General features: G+C 34.4%; 1 protein-coding gene across 2 annotated transcripts in view; it reads right to left on the bottom strand.

Moving 5' to 3' along the window:
* The window catches only part of PIK3C3 (phosphatidylinositol 3-kinase catalytic subunit type 3), a 153,635-nt gene that overhangs the window by 84,102 nt on the left and 43,226 nt on the right, over positions 1-26,307 (bottom strand). For both annotated transcript variants that reach the window (XM_024760453.1, XM_024760452.1), the window contains exons 5-10: positions 18,942-19,028; positions 16,869-16,964; positions 14,187-14,258; positions 9,509-9,613; positions 8,611-8,703; positions 152-337 (exon numbers count right to left, since the gene is read on the bottom strand). In XM_024760453.1, the coding sequence (XP_024616221.1) occupies positions 152-337; positions 8,611-8,703; positions 9,509-9,613; positions 14,187-14,258; positions 16,869-16,964; positions 18,942-19,028 (639 nt within the window). The remainder of the gene's footprint in view (positions 1-151; positions 338-8,610; positions 8,704-9,508; positions 9,614-14,186; positions 14,259-16,868; positions 16,965-18,941; positions 19,029-26,307) is intronic.

Genomic DNA, 26,307 nt, shown 5'->3' on the forward strand with positions numbered 1-26,307 from the left:
ACACACACACACACACACACACACACACACACACTCTCTCTCTCTCTCTCTCTCTCTCTCTCTCTCTCACACACACACACACACAGAGTCCATGATCAGGCTCTAGTTTAAAATGCACCCAGTTGAAGAGGAGTAATGAATAACAATGGACCTCATCATCTGCCTGCCGTAACCGGGCAACAGCATAACGCCTCACTGTTGGATTGGTGTAATGAGAGGACAACAGCTCCAAGGAATCCTCTACATCCATTGGCTTCCATTTTCCCAGAAGTTCCAATGCCTGTTTGGCCTCCTGGGGTAGATCCCAATTAACACATTTCAAGAACTTCGTCAAAGCCTAAAATCAGAAAAGGTTTAAGAATTAGAAAGGGTCAAGGGTGACTAGGCAGAGCTCAGCTTGGACTTGATGGCAGAGTCACAAAGTCAACGATTGACTCCTTACATAAACACTTTGTTTAGTGTTCAGTATACACACAATCCTAGAAAAACACTGCAGAATGAGGAAAAAAAAAAATCATGTTCCTTGTAACTATGTTTTTTTCAGGTCAAACCACTATGAATTTTTAAATTTTCTTCAGCTTTTCTTCATTTTGCTTTTGTTATTTTAAAACACTGCAGACCTCAAGACAGGGAAATAGTTGATGCATGTCTCACGAACTCTGAGATACCTTAGAGAAAACCTTCATTTTACAACATTGGCATGTGAGACATAAGAGATTGCAGCCAGTGAATGAGAGCCCAAAGTCAAGAAGGGCAGAACCCCACTCTTGAACACCTCCCAGAGTCAATGGTTTTCCTAGATACTCACATACAAGGACTCAAATGAAGTCAAATATGTATGTCTCTTTTACACAGAGAAGTAACTATTGGGGAATTAGTGTTTAATGGGGACAGAGTTTCAGTTTAGGAAGGTGAAAAATTCGGGAGATGGATGATGGTGAGAGTTGCACAGCAATGTGAATGTACTTATTAGTGCCACTGAACTGTACAGTTAAATATGGTTAAAATAGTATGTTTTATATTATGTGATTTTTACCACAATTTAAAAAAACATTTAAAAAAAGACAAAAATTCCACAGTAACAATAATAAAAACAGATAAATACATAGAAGCTCCAGCTTCTGTATAAATATTCTGATTCAGCTGGCTGTTTGCAGAATCATTCTGGAGCCTCACTTCTTTAGAAAGGTAGTGAAGTCTTCATAAGACTGTTGGGTAAGTAAACTACCTTTGAGCATATCATTAATGGCTGCATAACAATAAATGCTCTTTAAAGAAAGGTTTATAGCTGTTTTCCATAAAAAGCAGTCCCGATTGCCAGATCTCCCTACTGGCAACACTTTCCTGGCTGATCCCAAGACATTTTCTTTTCTCTTCCTCTATGAATTCATCTCTTGAACAAACATAACTTCAAAATTTTAAATTCCTGCTCTGCCCAATTAAAAATATTTTCATTAGTAAACTAATCAAGTTCTCAAAAATGTTCACTTGGACAATAAAACACAATTACTCGTTAGTATGACATAAAATGAATCTTCATTCCCGTTCCCTAACTTACTCTTAATTTAACTAAATTAGGGAAAAAGGCACTATGGAGATGATCTAGTCCAGTGCTCAAATTTGTATATAATCTCAGTGAAGTGGCTTGCCCATCGTCTCAAAATGGTGACAGGCTAGACCCAGAATCTAAATCCACTGACCCCCAGCCTATGCATGTTACACCAGATGGCTCCGCCTTATCATTAAGGCACTGCATCTCCTACTTAGCTAGGCCCATGCCCCTTGGAGCCATTACTCCACCAACACTTATTTCCTAAATCTGTTGTAGGAAAAAAATGGGGTGCAAGAGGAGGGTCACGTCCCAGGTCTTGAGTGAGTCCCTGGGACTGGCCACCTAGTGAGGGTCCTTGAATTCGCATGGGAAAGAATTCAAGAGCCAAACACAGTAAAGTGAAAGCAGGTTTATTTAGAGAGATACACACTCCACAGAGAGTGGGCTGTCTGAGGAGAGTGGTCATGGGAGATATACGTTCCATAGACAGAACGCAGTCTGTCTCAAAAGGCAAGAGTGGCCCAGAAATGTGGGGGTGGTTAGTTTTTATGGGCTGGGTAATTTCATAGGCTAACGGGAGGGAGGATTATTCCAACTATTTTACGGAAGGGGCAGAGATTTCCAGGAATTGGACCACTGCCCACTTTTTGGCCTTTTATGGCTGGCCTCAGAACTGTCATGGCGCCTGTGGGTGTGTCATTTAGCTAATGTATTACAATGAGTATATAATGAGGCTCAAGGTCTCCCAGAAGTCAAATCTTCTGCCATCTTGGGCCTATTAGGTTCTAACCAGTTTTTGTGGTATCCTGTTCTTAATGGTTGTATCATTCTTTTAATGGTTGTGCCCTGCCCACTTCCCTCCTGTCTCAAATCCATTCCCAATTCCGGCCAATTATTTCCTGGCAATATTTCCTGTTGTTCCCCTCAGATTGATTCTCACTATACCAAACATCTAGAGTTTGGCACAGCCTTCTAGCTAACAGCTTCAACACCAGTTTCTTTTCTAATCATTTCACAGACTGTCAGACACTCAAGCTGGAAGTGATTTTATTAGCACAAACTTCCACTGTCAGCAGAAATTTACCTTATAATATCTCTGACCAAAAGAGACCCAATATTTACCTAAGTAATTCCAGTGACTAATTTCCAAAGTACTCATTGTATTTAGACAGTGAAACCATTTTTGTTGTTTTTTAAACCCTGGCTTCTTTCTCAAAACATTCCTTGATACCTCTCACCACAATCCAAACCTGTGACTCTCATTAAGCTCTCATTGCCCCTCTATGCTTCAACCAAGCTAACCTATTTTATAATGACTGTCTAACTTCCATCTACAAGGAGTTCCTTCCTTCCTTATACTCTTCGCCAAAACTTTAGTGTCATCTTCTTTAAGGCCAGCTTGTCAAAATCTCAACTTTTCCAGGCAGTTTTCAGCAACTTTCAGCTCTCCTTTTAGTAGCTGCCTCAGTTTTACTATCTTCATTTAAATGATGCTCTTCTAACTACCAAATGCTTTTCTGGGCATTCTTATGTCTACAACTGGAGTCTGCATCCCCCAAGGATAGCTATCCATTTCTTCTGCACCTTCTGCACACCATTTAGTGCAGTGCTCGCTCTCCATATAAAAACATGGACTGCCCTCCTAACTTATTCTATGCATTTATTTTTCACTTCCAAAATGTATTTCTAGACTGAATGTGGAAACAAAGCAATACTTCTTAAACAACTACAGTGAAAGCTTTGCCATTTCACAGTACATCAGTAGTCTTAATAGAAATGTGCAGGTATGTACTTATTATAAGCAAATCTTGCAGCAGGCCGATGTACTCAGTTCAGCAACCAAAACAATCTAACTCCCAGATTCTCAGATTTATAGATTTATTAGTAAGATTTACGGAATACACTGCTGCCAGGGAACTTAAGACACTGTACAAAGATTTCACAACTTGATAATGCTAAATGTTACAAATGTAAACAAGGAGATAATAGAATGAAGGAGGAAACAAGAAGAGTAATGAGAAAGAAAGGAAGTGTAACAATTTGAAGACAGCGATAATAATGATGATACTTAATCTCAGGTCCTTTAAAGATGATTTATTGACCTATGTAAAACAAAGGTACAGGATTCAAATGTAATTTTATCCCTAGAGCTTCCATAGATAGTATAGGCTTTAGACTAAGCCAAGGTGTTTGGGTTTAAATCTTAATTTCCAGCTCCGTCAATTATTACTGTGTCACATAGAGCACATTATTTAACTTTTAAGTGATCTATCTCATAAGGTCGTGGTAAAAATTAAATAAGTTAATGAATATAAATGCTTAAAACAGGATATATATATATATAATAAATAGTTGATAAATGTTAATTATTTCAACTGTGATATTATTGTTGTTCTATTTTTGTTGTTGAGTCCAGCATCAAATGTTAACATTATTGTATGTATTACCATGTTTTATATTAATAGCAATAAATATTTTGTTAACCTCCTTTCTGATCTTAGAATCACTTCATTATTATCTCCTACTTTTAGAATCATGATCACATTTCAGAGTTGAAAACACTGTATTTATCATATATATTTCTAATATTAACTTCTACCAACTAAATTTTGGAAATTACTATAATGTTAAAGGAAAACCTGTTCTACTCAAGACACTTCTGACATTAAATGTGTGGGTTGTCCACATGAACCAATTCCCTAATTCTCTGCAGACACTGAGTGTTCTACAATTTAACTGAATTCTGACACTCAGTGCAGATTGCAGAGGTTAAGGGGTTAGTCTCATAAGACTGCTTGCCATTTCAGATGCCAAGAGCAAACACTGGATTCTCAGGTACCCATACTTCAGCCCAGCTTGGCTACAAACTGGGGGTTCCCATGACCCTTCCTCAGGCTCAATAATTTGTTATAATGGCACAAAGAATTCAGAGAAATATATTATAAAAGATATAAATGATATATCTTTTATTATAAAAGATATAATTTATTATAAAAGATATAAATGAATAACCAGGTGAAGAGGTACATTAGGTGAGGTCCGGAAGGGTCCCAAGCACAGGAGCTTCTGTCCCCATAGTTAGGAATGTGCCACCTTCCTGGCATATGGATGCATCACCAACCCAGAAGCTCTATAGGTTTTCATAGAGATTCCATAACGTAGACACAATTGATTAAATCATTAGCCATTCATGAGTTATTAATTCTATCCCCAGCCCCTTTACGACCTCTCCTCCTCCCTCCACAGAGGTCAAGGGTGGGGCTGAAAATTCCAACCCTCTAATCAGAGGTTTGGTTCTTTTGGCAATGAGCCCCACTCTCCAAGAGTCACCTCATTACCATAAATACAGGTATAGTTGAAAGGGGCTTATTATAAAAAACAAAAGACACTCCTCTCATCCTTACTACTCATGAAATTCCTAGGGTTTTAGAAACTCTGTGCCAGGAACCAGAGATGAAGACCAAATATATGATTTCTTATTATATCACCATATCACAGCTATTCTAATATTTTAAATTCAAAATATTCAAAAATGAAATATCTCCTTACTCTGCCCCTTCCACTTGCCATATTTCCTTATTTCAGTCACTCAGGCCTAATTCTTGGGAATTACCTCCAAGTCATTTTACACATTATCCTCCCCTTCCTTTGCTCTCCAATACAGCTCTCAAAATCCATACATAAGCCTCCTAATTATGTCTCTTTTTTCATTCTCAGCTCTGCTCCAATCCACCTGGTTCATCTTCCTTAAAACATCACTTACTTAGACACATTCTGTTTGCTTTAGGGGTTTCCTATTGCCAGTGATATCCAACTCCGAACCACAGAATTCAAGGCTCATTACAATCTGATTCCACCTTTTCTATTTAAAGAATGTTTCATACAAACTTTTCTGTCTCCTGAACCTAGCACTCGGCCTTATTCATGCTTTTCTTTCCCATGAAAAATGATCATCAAATAAGAATGACCATCAAAGTTTGTTCAAACTTCAAGACCAATCTTGGCTCTGTAAAACCTCCCTCATATCTTAGCACACTGATCTTGTTCTCCTTCACATCTCTACTATAGTAATTACCTAACTGTTTACTAATAAGATGGTGACCCTTTATCAGTTATTATCCTCTACTTCTCCATTTTGGTTTTCCCCAAAACAGTTTAATTTTAACAGTTTCCCCAAAACAGTTTTAATTTATATGAAATTTACAGGGACATAATACCTCGAAGCTCAGAGCCTTAAATAACTCTAGGCCAAGAGTTGATACCAAATGCTTGCTGAATTGAATTCATTTCTGCTATGGTTTGCCATCAACTTCTTGCCAGGAGGCACAAATATTATTTTCCTGATGTCACTGTCTCAGAAGCAGCCTCATAAGAGCATTCAGTGTGCATCACTATTACCTTCACCATTATGACTCTTCCTACTATTTTTGTTCCCTAAGCATAATGGAAAGGCATTAATATAACGGTTATTTTTTATTAACATTTTAATAAGAAAGGCCATTTACCATGTTAAAAGCTGAATATTTTTTTAAAGTTGAATTTAAAAAGTTACAATAGTCACATTTTGAGTTCTGCAAAGATGAGTCACTTTCTATATGCTATGGACCACAAAATTAAAAATACTTCATAAATTCAACTGATTTTGTTGGACAAACTTATTACTGTGAACTTTTCAGGTACAACATCAAGTCTAGACTAGAGGGCTTTTTATCCGAAATACTTAAGACAGGTCATTTAGAAAAAAATAGGTGGAAAGACCAAATTTATTATTATTTAAATTATTTATTTATTTAAAAAAATAAATAAGAAGTACAACTTTGTAAGAACCAATTTCCACCAACTTGTTTCCTGAGCACTGCTTTCTCTCTAGGAAATCTTTTCAGCCTTAGGGCTCAACTGTCAAATAACCTAAATCACAGTTCCTGAGAAACTGGCACTGAACAATTTCTTTTATAAATAAATTAAAGGACAATGGTACAGGAGTATTTATTTTCTACAAAACCCATTTTAAATTATTACAAAGATACAAATGTAGCTATTTTAATAATTCCTTTGGTCACTTCAAGACCAATATATATTTGGCTTTCTGAAAAGTGCTTCCTAAACAAAAAACAGTGTTCACTCTACTCTAGTGATCTTAAGAATCCTGTAATATGTCCTGAGAAGTGAAGTTTCATCACCTACCTTTCAAAAAGTTGAAATCAATTAGTTAAATGAAACTTGTCACACACTTTATATCACTTGAGCATTTTTTCTTTTACACATATCTAGAAGTAATTGAATTTCAGTGGGAAGTGACAACTTGTTAAAACAAAGTTTTCTTTGGAAGCCTTTCTATCTAAGGGAGTTCTGCTTTGTAAATCTATTCTATGCTTCTTGAACCTATACATTCTAACACGTTTAATTCAATATCTTACTGCGTATTTTTAGACAGCACTGTGCTGCATTCAAGATGCAATTTCTGTGACCAACGTTATTCATTTAATAGAGTATCACGATACTAACTCAATCTTTTTATAAAACACAAAAATCATAAACCTGTGCTTCTGCTGATGAATCTTTCCTTCTTTGCAAGGATAAAGAGAATAACACTCAAAAGCTATAGCAAATTTAAAATTCCTCTCTCATTCTTGTTATAGATATAAAAGAGAATGGATATGATTCATCTACAAAGAATTTCCCAAGGCATCAATAAAAGATAAAGAAGAAAAGCTGAAGAGTTAAAGTGAGCTGTAACTGGATTTTTATCTTTACTTTAGAGACTAAAGGAAATACAATTGTTTCAGAAAAACAAGTTAACAAAGTAGCTAAAGACAATCTCATAAGATTGTAAACATTCATTCATTCATTCATTCTCACATAATTATATACCTGACAGATATTAATTTTCCTGATGCTTCTCTGTTTTGCCCACAACGCATTTCAGAATTCCTGTTACGGCATGCATGATGCTATATTTTCTGTATAATCCTCTTTTCTATGACTACCTTCTCTACTAACTCATAAATGTGAGCCTATCAAGAAGCAGCATTTATAAGCTTTGATTCTGCACAGGTTCCTTAATCTCTCTAAGACTCAGGTTTCCTCATCTGTAGAATAGTAACAATAATACCTATATTGTGGGGTTGTTGTGGGATATCAAATATCCCTGACACACAGTGGTTGCTTAATAAATGCTGGTTATTATTATTATACCTTAACAGTCTTTGAACCTATGTTCTAAGAATTTACTGACTATTTTATGAACTAGAAGAGACTTAACGTTCACTATAATTTAATGGACATATTAAATATGAGGAAACTAAAGCAGTCAAAAAGCTTCTTTGTGACAATAAATAGTAATAAATAGTAAGCCTCAAAACTAAGTCTCTACACTCAAGTCTAGTGCTTCATCCCAATTCTCTCTCTCCAGAAACTTTATCTACTCCATAGTTTCATTATGGAAAGCAAACGTCTAGTTCTGACCTAGCCTCTATCCTCATGCCAAGCTGGATGCCATTCCACCAACTCAATTTACCATTTCAAATTACATTTCTCATATTCTCTCTCTAGCCACATCTCCTCCAGAATTCTATAGTTCTTTAAATAACATAAATCTTTTGCCGGCCACCCAGGCTCAAAGAGGTGAGAAGAATGAAGATAAAGTGAGTCAACATTTACTCTGCACCTACTATGCATTAAGTACTCAACCAGGTTATTCATCTGTATTATCTCACCTGTGAAGGAGAGTTGTCATAATTAGAAAAACGAGGAAACAAACCTTCCAAAGCAACTTGCCTCACCTTACCCAGTAAGAATAAGTTGTAGTGCTGGAAACTGAGCCCAAGTCTCTCTGACTTAACCCATTCAGACATTGTCTATACATCAACAAATAGGTACATGTGTCTTTGTGTTTTAAATTTTTAAAAAATGGAGTAACAATATATATTACTCTATAAACCTTTCTTTTTTCAAGTTTGACAATAAGTCTGTATTTCTATGGCAGTTTTACTTCATTTTGCTCATTAGCAACAAAGTTTATAGATAATTTGATATATGAAAATACTCAAGAAACTCACTTTTTCTTGATTAGTAAGATAATATCTAAACTTCCATACAAGATCTTGTTCTTCATATGTAAGTTGCTTGGTTGGTGGATAACTCACAATAATCTACAACAAAGAAAAAAAAAAACTACTTTTGTCAAATAAAAAAAATCTTCCTATATATTTCATTTAAAATTTTTCATTCATTTAAATATATCTATAATTGAACTATTATAGAAGCAATGAGAATATACATGCAGCCAAGTAAGACTTAAATTTGCTGTATTTATCAGTTCAAAAAGTATATTAGAGTATAAGAGGAGAAAAAGATAAGATAAAAAAATGTCAAGTTCCATATTAAAAAAAGAAGTATGTAATTGCAGAGCTAACTTACCTCAACCAAAGACACAACAAATCCAAATAACAAAAGCTCCCCCCCACCACCAAACTACTGCATGCAAGATAGTCTCAAGGATTGTACAACACAGGGAATAGAGACAATAATTTGTAGTAACTGCAAATGGAAAGTAACCCTTAAAAATTGTATAAAACATTTAAAAAAAATAAAAATGAGGGGAAAAGTCCCCTCCCCCCAACACACACACAAGGAAAAGGAAAAGAAAAAAAAACACCCAAATGATAAACATTTCTCTTGTTAAGTCAGCAGAAGCTCAGGCAATGTATCTTAGGGCCAGTTTCTAAGAACACTATATCAAGAAAGCATATACTATTTGCAGTTCTGTCTCTAGGGCTAATATATTTCCTGAAAGCCCCCAAATGATATAAAACTACAGAAATGTGAAGTTGTTGAAATTACATAGGGTTCATTAACCTGTGTCTGAATCACTTTTAAGTGATGTGCTATCGCATCAGTTGCAACCAAAATACCCACTTAATTATTTTTAAATTAATATTTTATAAATTCTCTTACATTCAGTTGATCTCTTGTGGCAGCATTAGGCTTGAGGTCGTGGTCAGAAGGTCCACTTCTTAAACTCCGGGCAAGTTTATGGTGTTTGCTCTCAACTAAATTTTCCTATAAATTATTTAAGAATATTAAGCAACAATGTAAATTTCACCAGTAAGCAGCTTCAACAGCCACTTAGAAATAGAAAAGTAAATAGTTACTTATTTAAGACCAGTTTATAATATTTAACATTTTATTTGTGTTACAACTTTAGTCTCCTATGTATCTTGTGGTGATAGGGAAAGTAAGCATGACTTATGCTTCACCAGGCGCACTTGAGCATGCCATTCCAGTTTCTTGTTCTAACTCTCCATTGTATTCAAGGTTTTATACCCTCTACCCACTCAAATGTTACCTTCACTCCAAAATCTCCCCTGGCAACTCAGATTAAAGCACTCCCGCTTCCTATGAGCTACTAGTGACTTCGTGATATAATTGTATTATCATCTTAGAGTTTAACTGCCAGTAGTAACTGAGGGCAGGGACAATGAATGACCAAAATGCTTAACTATTTTACCTATGGCCAAAATCATTAGTTTTGAACATACTGTCTTTGCTTAAGAGACTTTATTTTATTCACTTTTTCATGTGTGAATTGTCTGTTCATGTTTTTTTCCTAATTCGGTTTTTTGGTCCTTTATTCTTCAGTTTTTAAGAGTTCTTTACATATTAGATATTCAGTTCTTTGTCTGTGATGTATGTCACAAAGAGTTTCTCCCAGTTTGTCAATTGTCTTTTGACTTAACAGTGTTTTTGCCATGCAAATTTTTTAACATAGTCAAATTTATCAATCATTTCTTTTGTTGCTTCTGGATTTTGATTCAACGTTAGAAAGTCTTTCCCTACACTGACAGTAAAGTACTAGTAAGGTTTCATTTTATAATATTTAAATCCCTGATTCATTTGGAGTTTTTCCTTATGTATGGTGTGATGTGTGGATTTGATTTAATTTCATCTTTTTCCAAATGGCTCATTCCCCAACACTATGCTCCAGTGATGAAATGCCACCTTCATCAATTTACATATGTACTTGGATCTATTTCTGGGATTTTTAGTCAGTTCTACCAGTCCATTTGCATATATACATGTACTAGTAACTGTAACTGTAGAGTCTGTTTTATTGTTTGATACAGTGATATACCAGCTTAGCGGCACTCAATGTTTGTTAAAATATATTCCTCTGTTTAGTTAATACTAAGGGCTACAAATTAAAATTTTTTAACATGGGGGTAAGGAGGGTAGCTTTTTTTCTTAATTTTTTGTTTTGTTTTTCCTTGATTGCATTTAAAACTAAAAATTGTTGACAGAGGTCCTAGATCTTTGTTTTTTAATTACAGCATCCATAATATTAAAACTGTAATTGTTGACGAGCGTTTTCTTTAGAAAAAAATACACTAAATATACAGACATCTCATTTACCTGACATTTTGGTAGGAGTTAATATGGTCCCAGTATGACAAAACTTGAATACTCTCAACCATTTTGAAGGTAACCATTAGTGTGTTTCAAATATCCAGAATGCAAAATACAATTTGATTTTATAATGAAAATTCAGTGTCAATTTCATTTTTATTTTTTAACATTTCTATTGGAGTATAATTGCTTTACAATGGTGTGTTAGTTTCTGCTTTATAACAAAGTGAATCAGCTATACATATACATATATCCCGATATCTCTTCCCTCTTGCATCTCCCTCCCGCCCACCCTCCCTATCCCACCCTTCTAGCTGGTCACAAAGCACTGAGCTTAATCTCCCTGTGCTATGTGACTGCTTCCCACTAGCTATCCATTTTACATTTGGGAGTGTATATATGTCCATATATATATTACAACTCTCTCACTTTGTCCCAGCATACCCTTCTCCCTCCCCTTGTCCTCAAGTCCATTCTCTAGTAGGTCTGCATCTTTATTCCCGTCTTGCCCCTAGGTTCTTCATGACCATTTTTTCTTTTTTTTTTAGATTCCATATATATGGGTTAGCATACGGTATTTGTTTTTCTCTTTCTGACTTACTTCACTCTGTATGATGGACTCTAGGTCCATCCACCTCGCTACAAATAACTCAATGTCGTTTCTTTTTATGGCTGAGTAAATTCCACTGTATATATGTGCCACAACTTCTTTATCCATTCAGCTGTCGATGGACACTTATGTTGCTTCCATGTCCTGGCTATTGTAAATACAGCTGCAATGAACATTGTAGTACATAACTATTTTTGAATTATGGTTTTCTCAGGGTACATGCCTAGTAGTGGGACTGCTGGGTCATATGGTAGTTTTATTTTTAGCTGTTTTAAGGAACCTCCATACTGTTCTCCGTAGTGTCTGTATCAATTTACATTCCCACCATCAGTGTATGAGGGTTCCCTTTTCTCCACAGTGTCAATTTTAGATCTGTTAACTTTATTTTATTATGCTAGGCATAGGATCTGTGAAGGTACTTAGGTGTTTGTTTCTAAGATTCCCGAGTGACTTTTGTTTTCTAACTTTTTATTCGCTTTTCCCCCCTATTTCTTCCTTTGATGTTAGGCCATCAGCCATTACTTCCTGCTCTAATGAACTGTATTTACTCCAGTCATCATGTTTTCATCTTCCCATGTACTACTTTTTATCTACTTTGTTCTGATTAGGAAGGTAATTAATCTAATTAGAAATGTATAAAATAAGGAGAAAATAGTTCAGAGTGATATACATGAATTCTAAGTGTAAATATCACAGTATCTATTATGTTGCTATAAGGATTTTTTGCCTGGAACTTTCTAAATCTGAAGTCATCAAATTAAATCTCTGCTGCAAAGTAGGAATTCTTCCTCTTCCTTATTCCTGAGAGCTATCATCTCAACAATCCAATGCAGTATATCAAAATCCTCCAAGACACCATAATCCAAATTGAATAGTTCTAGTAGCTACAATAATCTTCCCTGTTTTTCAACAAAATCAGTCTCCCTAAAATTTCCATCCATTAATCTTAGTGTTATCTTCTGGTATAAATAAATTTCCCTTCTGTTATGATGACAATCTTTCAAATACTTGTTACCCCAAGTCCTTCAAGACTGCATTCCATAGCTTTTTCAATAATTTAAACAAAATGGTTCCCCAACACTATACTATCTTGACCTTTTTTGAAGGTGTTAATATTTTTTGTAAAGATTCCATCTGAACCTGATTACATATATCAATAGCTGAAGTGAATTTATGAATCACTTTTAAATAACCAATGTAGTTACAGATATAGCTTTTAAAAAGAAAGTGTATGGGGCTTCCCTGGTGGCACAGTGGTTGAGGATCCGCCTGTCAATGCAGGGGACACGGGTTCGAGCCCCGGTTGGGGAAGATCCCACATGCCACGGAGTAACTAAGCCTGTGCACCACAACTACTGAGCCGGCACTCTAGAGCCCACGAGCCACAACTACTGAAGCCCGCGCGCCTAGAGCCCATGCTCTGCAACGGGGGAAGCCACCGCAATGAGAAGCTGGCACACCGCCCCTGCTCGCCACAACTAGAGAAAAGCCTGCACGCAGCAACGAAGACCCAACACAGCCAAAAATAAATAAATAAATTTAAAAAAAAAAAAAAAAAAAAAAAAAAAAAAAGGTATCTAAAAATGCCAGTGATAGTTTGATAGGGATTGCATTGAATCTGGAGATTCCTTTGGGTAGTATAGTCATTTTCACAATGTTGATTCTTCCAATCCACGGTGTCAATTTTAGATCTGTTAACTTTATTTTATTATGCTAGGCATAGGATCTGTGAAGGTACTTAGGTGTTTGTTTCTAAGATTCCCGAGTGACTTTTGTTTTCTAACTTTTTATTCGCTTTTCCCCCCTATTTCTTCCTTTGATGTTAGGCCATCAGCCATTACTTCCTGCTCTAATGAACTGTATTTACTCCAGTCATCATGTTTTCATCTTCCCATGTACTACTTTTTATCTACTTTGTTCTGATTAGGAAGGTAATTAATCTAATTAGAAATGTATAAAATAAGGAGAAAATAGTTCAGAGTGATATACATGAATTCTAAGTGTAAATATCACAGTATCTATTATGTTGCTATAAGGATTTTTTGCCTGGAACTTTCTAAATCTGAAGTCATCAAATTAAATCTCTGCTGCAAAGTAGGAATTCTTCCTCTTCCTTATTCCTGAGAGCTATCATCTCAACAATCCAATGCAGTATATCAAAATCCTCCAAGACACCATAATCCAAATTGAATAGTTCTAGTAGCTACAATAATCTTCCCTGTTTTTCAACAAAATCAGTCTCCCTAAAATTTCCATCCATTAATCTTAGTGTTATCTTCTGGTATAAATAAATTTCCCTTCTGTTATGATGACAATCTTTCAAATACTTGTTACCCCAAGTCCTTCAAGACTGCATTCCATAGCTTTTTCAATAATTTAAACAAAATGGTTCCCCAACACTATACTATCTTGACCTTTTTTGAAGGTGTTAATATTTTTTGTAAAGATTCCATCTGAACCTGATTACATATATCAATAGCTGAAGTGAATTTATGAATCACTTTTAAATAACCAATGTAGTTACAGATATAGCTTTTAAAAAGAAAGTGTATGATGTGGATCTAAGTCATAATCATTCTGGAAAAAAGAATTTTCATAAGAAATTTGACAATGACTCACCATAGACATCTGAGGGTCAGGAACTTTCACTATCTCAAAGCTTGTTAAGATTGGAGATGACTCATCACCATCCTGGATTACAGCACAAGTTTAAAAAAAAAATTTTTTAACCAAATGGTTAAAACGTCATACATGATCATGTGCACTCTAATGTATTTTAATTTTTAATGAACATTGTTCCTCCCTTTAAAATATTATCTTCTTTCAACTATATTTTAAAATACATATCCATTTTTTACCTTTTGTTGCTGATAAAATATTTTGAGAAAAATAAACTCTAACAATAAAAAAAATCTGTATTATAGTTTTTAGAGATATGAGGTCTGGAAATTAGTAGATTGTCTCTGTCCGGATTTTGTTTTAAACTTTGCTTACAATGACTGAGTCAAAATAGTATGTCCTAATTTTCAAACTTAGAACAAGAAACCAAAGAGTATAATTAAAATATGGCACAATGGATCTGTCACATCATTTGCAAAAACTACTAAGTGGATTTTGGTAATTTTTCAAATTATCACAATTAAGTTCCACTCAAATAAGTAGAATTTTAAATGTGGGTTAACATTACTCAAACTTACATACAACTAGAAACTCAGCAGCATTGCTTCTCAGAGGATACTTAACGCAATGCAAATTTGAATAGCAAGAATTAATCCATCAATTCTTAAGAAATAAATCTGTCTTATTTTGTTGGTATTATCATTTTTGAAGAATTTTGGCTTTTACTTTTATCCAATTCAGGCAAGAAAGGTAATTCTGCATAATAAATATCACTGCATACATCCTGGAAAAGGATAAACTAATTAAGGTTGAAATTAATTTCCTCACAACTGTACACCTAGCATCAAGTTTTTCTGTCAATTTCCAAATGCTAGCATATTTTCAATTTTAGATATGAACAACAAAATCAGGAGAGACTGAAAGAAGGTAAGTATTGTGACTTTAGGTTTAGTAATTGAGTCCTAGAAAAAAACACAAATTCCCACAGCCATTGTTTAACAAGCTGGTTCTCAGTCACAACATCAGAAAACACATTTATCAGCCCAACTGTGACAAGTAATCTTCACTAAGGCTATCTGTCACAAAAGGTGACAAGAAAGTCTATTTCCATTAGATTCAATACACTGGCCCAGCAATCTTTACACTAAGTGGAAATATGACAGGGTAGGTAGACAGGCATTAATTTATGGGCAATTTTCAAGAAGCAGTAGAAAGTGGTCAAGAACCTTTTCAAAAATACTTGAAATTCTTCTAATTTCTATTCTGTTATTATTTCATCTATCAACAAAGCTGTCTTTCAAAAGATCCTTCAAGTCTCTAATGATTGAAAGTACCATCACCATTAGCATGTTTCTGCAATATAAACTCCATATAGGAAGGAAATATTGCTTTTAATGAAATTACATACAGTAAAAATGTAAAAAGTGATTTTATTAAGATGTATTGGTAACAAAACAATTTCACTCCCCTACATTTCCCTTTTTAATGTAGTTTTTCTAATGAATTAGCAAACAATATTAAATAGTCTATGTTCTTATCTATTTTTCTCCCAGAGAGTACTATTTATAAAATAAAAAGCTGAAACAAGTTAACTTTTCCTAACCTTTTACTTTAGGAAGGGGTACAAGCTAAAGGGAAAAATACATTAACTTGAAAAGTACCAGAAAAATGATCACAGATTAACTATACAAACCCTAAACCTTCATTATGAAAACATCTTTCAAATAGTAATTTAATAGTTATAAAACATATATTTTTAAAAAATCACTTGTGACAACTTTAACAAATAAAACTAATGTGTAAAGGTAATTTAAAAGTGCTGCTTCTAATGAACAAATAAACTGCATATAGCTTAGCTCTATGCTAGAAGAAATATTATTCTATTATGCCATGTATCGAAAGTCTGTCCTCATTCACACTGATTCTGATTCGCACTGTCCTCATAAGCACTTGTCGCAGTACTTCCAAAATAACAGAAGGTACCTAATTTATGTGGTTTTGAACTATGCATACTATTATTTCTGTAGTACTAAAATGAAGACCCATAAATAAGCATTTAAGGCACAGATATTTTTCAAGTAGCTAGATATCAAATATACAACTACTTTCTTTTGGTAATGAACAGACCAGAGCAAATTCATAACTTCATATTCATTACCACACAGCCTACTGATAACATGGTTTTCTTAATTCTGCATATATTATATAAATGAACATTTATAAGTTATTTCATAAGCATACTTATGTTGAATTGTTACATATACAATTCCAACACATTACATACACACTCAAATAACAAACATACCCTTACCATTCAATAGCCTACCACATAAAACATATGATTCCCTCTTTCTACTTTTCAAATGGACACTAATTGTTAATGAAGCTACTGCTTTAATGTCTTACTTGCCAATTTACAGAACAATTAATCAAAAAGTTTTTAATCTCTTGCATATTTATTGAATTCTATAACCCAGAACTGCATTACATGAGTGATCAGCTTTTGTAATCTTGTTGTAGCTATATGATTTGATTTGTGTATATACAAACAGCTGCTGCTGACAGCTGTCTGCTGCCATTCTGCAGCCAAAGAATTCATCCCAGCAGGAAAAACGGTAAATTGTTTTTAATGTTTCCCCTCCCTTCTACTTTAGAGACCATAAACAGTTCCAAGGAAAATACCTTTTCATAATAAACAATACCATATTCCTTATCATCACACTTGACACATCGAAACTCAACCATCAAGTACATGAAATTAGAACTTCGTTTTTCACTCTAAAAGAAAAAAACAAGATTTTTTATGAAAAATGATTTTCTTCAACATCAGTTTGTATCGTTATTCCCAATTCAGTAATACATGGATTCTATCAAATATAATTTAAAATGTAACAAATTTTTATTTCATTATTATAAATGCACTGTTTTATACAGCACTACTATTTCATTATATATAGCACTACTGTTTTATCCAGAAGTATCTACTACTCACTTATAACTCCCTCCTCAAACTTAATGACATTTTTGGTTTATTCAGTAGTATGAATTCTATTATATAACATTTTAAAGGTATTTCATATACATTTGCAGGAGAATTATTTTATTTTAAAAAATTTGTATTTCTAATAATTTTAAGCAAAGAACAGTTCACCCTTAAACCATATGGACTAATCTAACTGTAGAAATTAATATAAGTATAACAAAAAACAAAAGTAAAACAAAGTGTATGTAACTAAGGACAGAGGTCATTTGAGCTTAACAGATACAACATTTACAAGTTTTTCACAATTTATAAACGGTCTTAAAATAACTTGTAATCATTTGTAAAGTTTTATCAATACACTTTAAATACACTGGGAATAGTTACTTCTTCCCCAACATATAAAATACTGATTGTGTGTATAAATGTGTCCCCTTAAAAATGCAAATATTATGTTAATAATGAAGTGAAAATAAAATTAAATTTAAAAGGGTGATTAGTCCTGACTCAAAACAGTTTGAAAAATGGCTTTAAATCTATATGTATATAATCATAAAGATCTAAGGAGGTCACTTAAACTGTTCAGCTTTATGAAGCATATTATAATCTATTATGATAATAGATAGCCTCCTATGTTTTAAAGAGTGCAGATAGAGTGAGTGAAAAAGGATGGGCAAAGTATGCTCTAATGTTACATTTTCTAAACCCAGGGGTATCTAAGTTGAAGAATAGAAAAATTAAAAGTCTTTTTTAATTAAAAATAGGAAAAAGAAAAAAGCATTTTGATTAAACTATTTTTGGAATGTGACTATTATCAAAATTCAAAAAAGTAAAATTTTCTTCCAGTTTCAGTATATAAGAATTATTATGTATATATTTAGAAAAGATGCCCTGTATTCATACTGAATATAAATGTTGTTAGACACTACTAATTTGTTTTTTAAAAATGAACAATGTCAAAATTTTATTTTTCTAAGTGTTCACTGTAAAATGACAAATTTCTCTCTTTCCACCTGCTGAAAACTGTTGAAAGAACACAAATCAAGTCAGTTGTGCCATGCGGTGATCACTATAAGCTACGCATTTCACAAAATTGCTATTCCTCTCTCCTAATGTGATTAATATATAAGCATTATTTCTGCTCTTTAGACATAGAGTGTTAGGCCAAATATCTAGTATTTCAGTGCTAGTGTACCTAAAAAATTTTTTTGTCGTTCTAACTTTTGTAAAGAGTTTCACTGAAGCCATCTTTTCATTGAACATATTCTGGACCAATACACAAGATCAAGAAAGCACACAAATTACTTGAACCATGTAACCTCATTAAGTGTGCACAGCCCTATATGTACTAAATAAGACAAGGAATATCTTAATTGGAGAGAGGAATTGCTATTGATGACTTAAGGTAACTGAAGTGAAGAGGTTGTTTTGACACTATGTTGACAGATTTATCCAATCAACTTGGACATAAACTGCTATATGGAGAAAGAGAGAACACACAAGTGAGGCATCAAGCTTAACATGGGCTTCACTTATATGATATTTAGTACACTTATGATATCCACTACCTATTTCGGGGTTCAAGAGAACACTAAAATATAAGAAAGGCAGATATCCTAAGCTTTCCTTTTATTAGCATAAACCTCACAACTAGAGGTAATCCTCAATGCTCCCACATTTGAGAGATACCTGGCAATAAATAGTTCTTCTAAAAATTTTTTCAGTTAAAATTCTGGAGAAAATATTTTGAAATAAAAAAGAGGGATACAACCCACCTCATTTATCATTTCTATTTCTCTAAATGTCAATCTGTCCAGCCAATCTACTTTCACCATGTGACCTTGTCGATGAGCTTTGGTGAGCTGCAAAAAATATATAATGGAGAAAATTTTAAGCGACAGATCTCACAGAAAGGAGGATAAAGAATGGAAATGATCATCAACATGACACTGGAAGTACTAGCTAATGCAAAGAAAAAGGAAATAAATGATATACAGATTGGGAAGAAATAAATAATACTTTCTTTATTCAAAGGTGACATGACCATTTATGTAGAAAATATTTTTAAATGGGCAAAAAGCTCCTGGAACTAATAAGCAATTACAGCAAGGAGGATACGAGGTTCATATATAAAAGTCAATCTCTTTCTTATATATTGTTACCAGCAATCAATAAGTAAAATTTGAAATTAAAAACACAATATCAAAACACAGTATCATTTACATTAGTGCCTCCCAAAAATCAAATTGGTATAAATCTAACAAAATATGTACAAGATCTATGTGATGAAAACTAAAAAACTCTGATGAACAAAATCAAAGAAGTAAATTAATGGGCAGATACTCCATTCAGGGTAAGATGACTCAATATTGTCAAGATGTCAGTACTTCCCAACTTGATTTATAGATTCAAAGCAATCCTAGTCCATAAACAAAACAAAACAAAACAAAACAAAACAAAATCCCAGCATGTTATTTTGTAGGTATCAACAAATTGATTCTAAAGTTTATATGGAAAGGCAAAGGATCCATAATAGCCAACACAGTATTGAAGAACAAAACTGGAAGCTATACATTACCCAACTATAAGACTTAATATACAGCTACTGTAATCAAAACATTGTGGTACTGGAAAAAGAATAGATAAATGGATCAATGGAACAGAATGGAGTCCAGAAAGAGTCCACATAAATAGAGTCAATGATCTCTGACCAAGAAGCAGAGGCAATAAAATGGAGCAATGAGTCTTTTCAAATATCACTGGGATAACTGGACATGCACATGCAAACAAATACATATAGACAAAGACCTTACACCCTTCACAAAAATTAACTCAAAATGAACCACAGACCTAAATGTAAATTGCAAAATACAAAACTCCTAGAAGATAACATAGGAGAAAACCTAAATGACCTTGGGTATGGTGACAACTTTTTAGATGCAACACCAAAGACATAATCCATGAAAGAAATCATTAATAAGCTGGACTTCATTAAAATTAAAAAATTCTGCTCTGTGAAAGACATTGTGAAGAGAATGAGAAAACAAGCCATGGACTGGGAGAAAATATTTGCAAAAGGCACATATGATAAAGGAATGTTGGCCAAAATATACAAAGAACTCTTAAAACTCAACAATAAGAAAATAAGCAACCTGATTTTAAAAATGGGCCAGAGATCTTAATAAACAACTCACCAAAGAAGAGATATGGATGGCAAATACGCATGTGAAAAGATGCTCCACATCATATGTCATCAGGGAAATGCAAATTAAAACAATGAGAAATCACTAAACACTTATCAGAATGACCAAGATTTGGAACACTGACAACATCAAATGCAGGTGAGGATGTAGAGCTACAGGAACTCTCATTAATTGCTGGTGGGAATGCAAAAATGTAGAGCCATTCTGGAAGTCAGTGTGGCAGTTTCTCACAAAACTAAACATACTCTTACCATACAGTCCAGGAATTGCCCTCCCTGGTATTTACCCAAAGGAGTTGAATACTTAATGCCCACACAAAAGCCTGCATATGGATATTTATAGCGACTTTATTTATAATAACCAAAACTTGGAAGCAATTCAGATGGCCTTCACCAAGTGAATGGATAAATGAATACATTCAAACAATGTTATGCAGTGCTAAAAGGAAAGGAGGTATCAATCAATGAAAAGACATGGAGGAACCTTAAGTACACATTACTTGCACATTGCTAAGTGAAAGAGGTCAATCTGAAAAGGCTAGGTACAGTATGATTACAACTAAAGAAAAGGTATTGATAAAACTATGGAGATAATAAAAAGATAACTAGTTGCCCAGGGTTGCGGGGGAAGAAGGGATGTATAAGTGGAGCACAGAAGATTTTTAGGGCAGTAAAACTACTCTGTATCATACTATAATGATGGACAAATGACATTAGCATTTGTCAAAGCCCATAGAATGTATAATACCAAGAGAGAACACTGAGGTATATGGTCTTTGGGTGATTATGAGTTGTCAGTATAGGTTCATCAATTGTAACAAATTGTAACAAATGTACCACTGTGGTGAGAGGTGTTGACAATAGGGGAGGCTATACATGTGCTGGGGCAGAGTGTATATGAGAAATATCTGTACCTTCCTCTTAGTATTGCTGTGAATGTAAAACGGTTCAACAAAAATAAAATCTTTAAAAAATCTAAAAAATCAAAAAAAGAAGTGTTATGTCACCTTCACATTTGATACATTCCTATACACAACAGAAGCCACACACAACTATCAAGATAAGAAATGGACTTGGCTAGAGACTAATCATCATAGTTTTTACAGAAAAACAAAAAATTTTAAATTGTCTACAATCTGCCATCTAAACATGCTAAAAAATAATGAAGCCTTTCCTGAAAGTATCTCCATGTTCTATATTTCTTGTATTTTGATTACTACAAAGGGAGAGAATTATAATGATAGTTCTTCAAATTGGAAATAAACTTCTATTTTTTTCACATCTCAATATGAAAAATAACAAACAGTTACATACATAAGGCATTTCTCTGGAGCCTATAATTTACTACTCTAAGACTTAAGAACATAAGTGTGCATGTGTGCTTTACTTTTAAGAAGGAGTAATGAAATAATTAACAGTAATGAAAGAACCAGCGGTAAAAGAATTTCTAGAGTTGCAGTTGGTAGAGCCCTCTAAAGGTCTTACATGCTAACCTACCCTTGGTTTCACAAATTAAATAATACATTGATCCTTCAAATATACAGAGAATTCAAGATAATTTCCAAGGTCCTCAAACTGAAACTAGATTTTGTCTTAGAAAGTGTAATTTTAAACATCAGCATTATTCATGTATCAAATCCCCTCTTTCTTTCTAAACAAATTCATAGCATAAAGCAAAACTGAGCATTAAGGACTTCAATGGTAGCTTGTCTTTATGATTTGTCATTTCCATTATACAAGTTATGATGGTATATTCCTACAAGGATGCCAAACACTTCTACCAATTATTATCTCTCTCACAGAACTAAAAATCTTCGTCAATATTCTTTATATTCCTCAACTAAGGGACTCTTATCACAACTACATGGTCATACTAGTTCAGAAATGAAAATAGTAGCTTCATACAAAAAGTCTGAGGATCACTGTAATGTAAAAATATTATCAGCTTAGCTTTCTTCTGAATAACAAATTCCTTTTCACTTGAGGTAATCTCTAAATGAAAATGGATGAGGCAACAAAAAGTGTTTAGCACTATTACTCACAAAGCAGGGACTAAACATTTTGCTGGCTCTGGTAGAACATTAGACAAATACACTAACATGGAAACACTAAGAATTAGTTACAAGGGAACCAAAAGAACACCAGGCAATGTGACCTAAAGGAAAGAGTGCTAGACTAGGAGCCATTAGACCTGGGTTCTAACCCTAGCACTCCATTTTCGAATTCTGTCATTTTTGAACCCTCATGTACAAAAAGAAGTATTAATTTCTATTTCTGCTAGCAAAATTCAAATAGGATAATGGATGCAAAATATGATAGGTAGTATTATTCCATACAGTCTTTAAAAAGAATTATATTTTGCCACATGTTCCAAACTAGTTTTTTAAATGAATAAAAATATAAAGGGTCATATCACATGAACTACCACACTGAAGTGGCAGAGCTAGGATTTAAACCCCAGGTGTATGAAGTCCATACTTCTTCTATCAGTCTTTGCTATCTCCTCTACTGATGCATTCATAGTAAAAGATTTAAGTCTAATTAACTTTTGTAATTTTTTAAACACAAGTTTCATATTTATGATACAGTAGCTAATTCTCCACTAGTTTCCTTTGAGGAAAAAATTGACAATAGCATATTGAGTTTAGATGTGGCAGAATGTGTTGGGCATTTTTCTCTCCCTTACTAAATAATCAGACAAATCAAAAATTCTCTGAAGGCATTTCACTAATTCCAGAATTCATGTTTGCTGCCAATAAATATTACTTCCTATATAGCATATTCTTACCTTCTGTATTTGAATAGTAAAAGATGACCATTCTCAACCTTACAAATAGCAACCAAAGAATGCATGGTCAAGGATGGTAGTACCATAAACTGGTAAAGCCATTTTGGAGTACAAGTTTAAATTACCTGAGATATATTCTTATTTGTGCATCACTGTTTGCAATATGGAAAACTTAGACATAAAAGAATATAAATGTCTATCAATAGTGGGAACTATTAAGTAAACTATGGCACACACACTAAGAAATACTATAATCAAAAAGAAAGAAAAATCCATATACCCCGTTAGGAAACATCACTATGACACTGTTGAATGCAAAAGCAACTGCAGAATGAGAGGTACCACTTATGCTATGACTGTTTGTTTACAAGTTTGTCTCACACCAGACTCTTGAGATTGACAGCAGAATTTCTAGATTAACTCTCTGCTTGAATCAGTTTTATAACTTCTGTTGCACTAGAAAGTTACCACTCAAAATGTCCCCTAGCTACTTGTGCTATTTATCTGATACTATGTAACAAAGCACCACAAAACTCAGTGCCTTAAAACGCCACTCATTTTAATATTTTTCATGATTCTTGGAGACATCAAGAAGTCATTTTCTTGAGGACATCTGGATATTTTTTTTTCTCTTAGTCTAACAGTCTCTCATGAGACTGTTGTCGTGTGGTTGCTGGAGCTGGAATGTCCAAGATAGCTTCACTCACATTTCCAACGCCTTCATGGGCAAGGATGGGCACAGGTGGGAAACCAGAGTGGTGGGGCCTCTCTTTCTGAAGGCACTCTCAGTGCTGCTCCCTCTCCAGGTAGTCTTTCAACATAGACACTCCAACTAGGTAGCTGGACTTCTTACATGGTGGCTCATTATTCCCCAAAAGTACAAAAAACAGAAGCTTTCAAGTTGTCTTAAAGTTTAGCCCTGGAACAGGCATAGCATCAGTTCAGCTGCATCATGTTAGTTAAAATGAGTCACAGAGCTACTGCAGATCCAACATGGAAGTGTGAGTATCAGGAGGCATATTTCATTGAGGGTCACCTTTGGAGACTAGCTAGCACAACATTTACTGGACAATCTAAGCATACAGTTGATTGCTCAATTGCAGAAGAGCAAGGGGAGAGAATTTGAAGATGGCAAAGCTAGCTCTTGTCTGGACTTTAGGTATCAGGTAAAGTCTAGAATTAGCTATCACAATTCCTAAATGATTAGGCCTTGCCTTCCCCTCCAAAATAAGCTCTTACAACTCTCCAACTGATATGTTACACTCCAGCCACCCATTTCAGTTCTTCAGACAGTAAGGCCTTTTACTTCTAAGACTCAATGCAGATTAAATAATTTAATATTAGATGAAAATTTTTACTAAAAATTTTAGAGAACTATAAAGCACTATGCAAACTGTAAGCAGCTGTTATTAGCCCATAATCTATGTCACTTCATCTCTATAGGTGCTGATGACTATGTAGACAGACTTGGGTGGTTTTCACCAGTCCAAAGCAGTTTCCACTTGTCTCCAGTTTGAGAATGTCTATAGATAATGAAGACCAACAAATGAACTTGAACAGTTTATATTTCATTTGGGGTCTGACCTAGATCTTCCAAATGAGAAAATCTGCATTCTGTTAAACAGCAGGGTAAAACTAGTACAATCTGTTTCAAATTGCTTGTGAAGAGATAATCCTCACTAGGGTGCCCATCCTAGAAAGCAGCTAGGTCAAGATATCAGTAAAAGAGTCATTCTCTCTTTTTAAGGAACATAAGTTTCTACAGAATTCACAAGAAATCGTATAGAGCTTGGAAGAGAAGCCCACTGTCACAGATATAACAGCATAATTATTGAGCTCTAACTTCTCCAAGAATTAAATAGCAAGGGGTTTTACAAGCTACTTAAATAAAAGAATCTGTGTAAGAACCGAATAAGAACATGCCCAGGAAACTGCTTGGAGTACTAATCATGTATATCAGATTTAATGGGAGGACAGATACGTGCTTGAGAAAGATGCCTCAGATTAGTAGGTGTTCAATACAAGTACCAAGGACAGAACTAAAAGTAGGCCAACTTGCTACACTGTATATAGACTAGGAACAGCAGAGAAAAGGAACGTCAAACTGGATAGCTATCCCTGGGAACAGACAGACTTCCATGATCACCACAAGTCACAGTTCTTTGCTCCTTATTTGTATCTGCCCTACTAGACCATAAGCTTCTTGAGTGCTAGAGCTATGAATGGTTGGCAGAACCTAGCATTTATCCATTCAGTGAATATTTATATTTATTGACAGGACTTCTAATGTGGAAGGATGATAGAACAGAAAACAAATGCTTTTATACTCTGCAATTTTGTTTAAGAGCTTTGGGGAGTAAATGGGGAGCAAGGGGAAGGGAGTGACACTCAAAAGGAAGCTGGAGAAAAGAATGATTCATGCCCTTAGTCACTTTTCCCTAGTACTTATATACTTTCAACATAAATATATAGTACTTAATTTGCTGTTTTAAGTTACAAACTTCCATCAGGTCCTCTGCTCTGGAGATAAGCACAGAATGTTGAACAAAAGAAGCAAGTTCCCTGCCTTCAAGAACTTAAGGTAGGGGTGAGCTATTTGTATGGTAATGCCTATATGCCCATATGGTAAATGCTTATATGTCTATATACAAATTGAAACAGTAATACGAAAGTCATGAACAGGGTGATGTGACAGAAAATAATGGGAGTTCCTGAGAAGGCCTCTCAGGCAGTAACATTAAAGCAGAGACTTGAAGGATAAGGAGTAAGTCAAACAAACAGGATGAAATCTTCCATGCAGAGGAAATAGCTTATTTGTCAGCACATCAGGGAGTTTGATATACCCAGGTATTAAAGAGAGACTAGGATGGTAGTCCTCGGTAAATATTTAAGTAAATCAAGTTCTCTGTGAGGTGGACAGTAGGAAGATCTACACATACATAAGACGCTTACTGGGAATCATCTTTCTTGAGGTTCATCATGATCTAGATTTTTCTTTATAGTAGATACCACACTTACAGCCTAAAGGAAGAAAGGGAGGAGTGAAAAGAACTGAAAAATGTTTATCTATTTCAAATCTGCCTAGGAATCTGTAGAGAGGTAAATGGGGAGAGACAGACTCAAAAGGAAACTGGAGAGAAAATGGTTTCTG

The sequence above is a fragment of the Neophocaena asiaeorientalis genome, unplaced genomic scaffold (genome assembly GCF_003031525.2).
Source record: "Neophocaena asiaeorientalis asiaeorientalis breed wild unplaced genomic scaffold, Neophocaena_asiaeorientalis_V1.1 scaffold408, whole genome shotgun sequence".
In the NCBI taxonomy this organism is placed as follows: domain Eukaryota; kingdom Metazoa; phylum Chordata; class Mammalia; order Artiodactyla; family Phocoenidae; genus Neophocaena; species Neophocaena asiaeorientalis.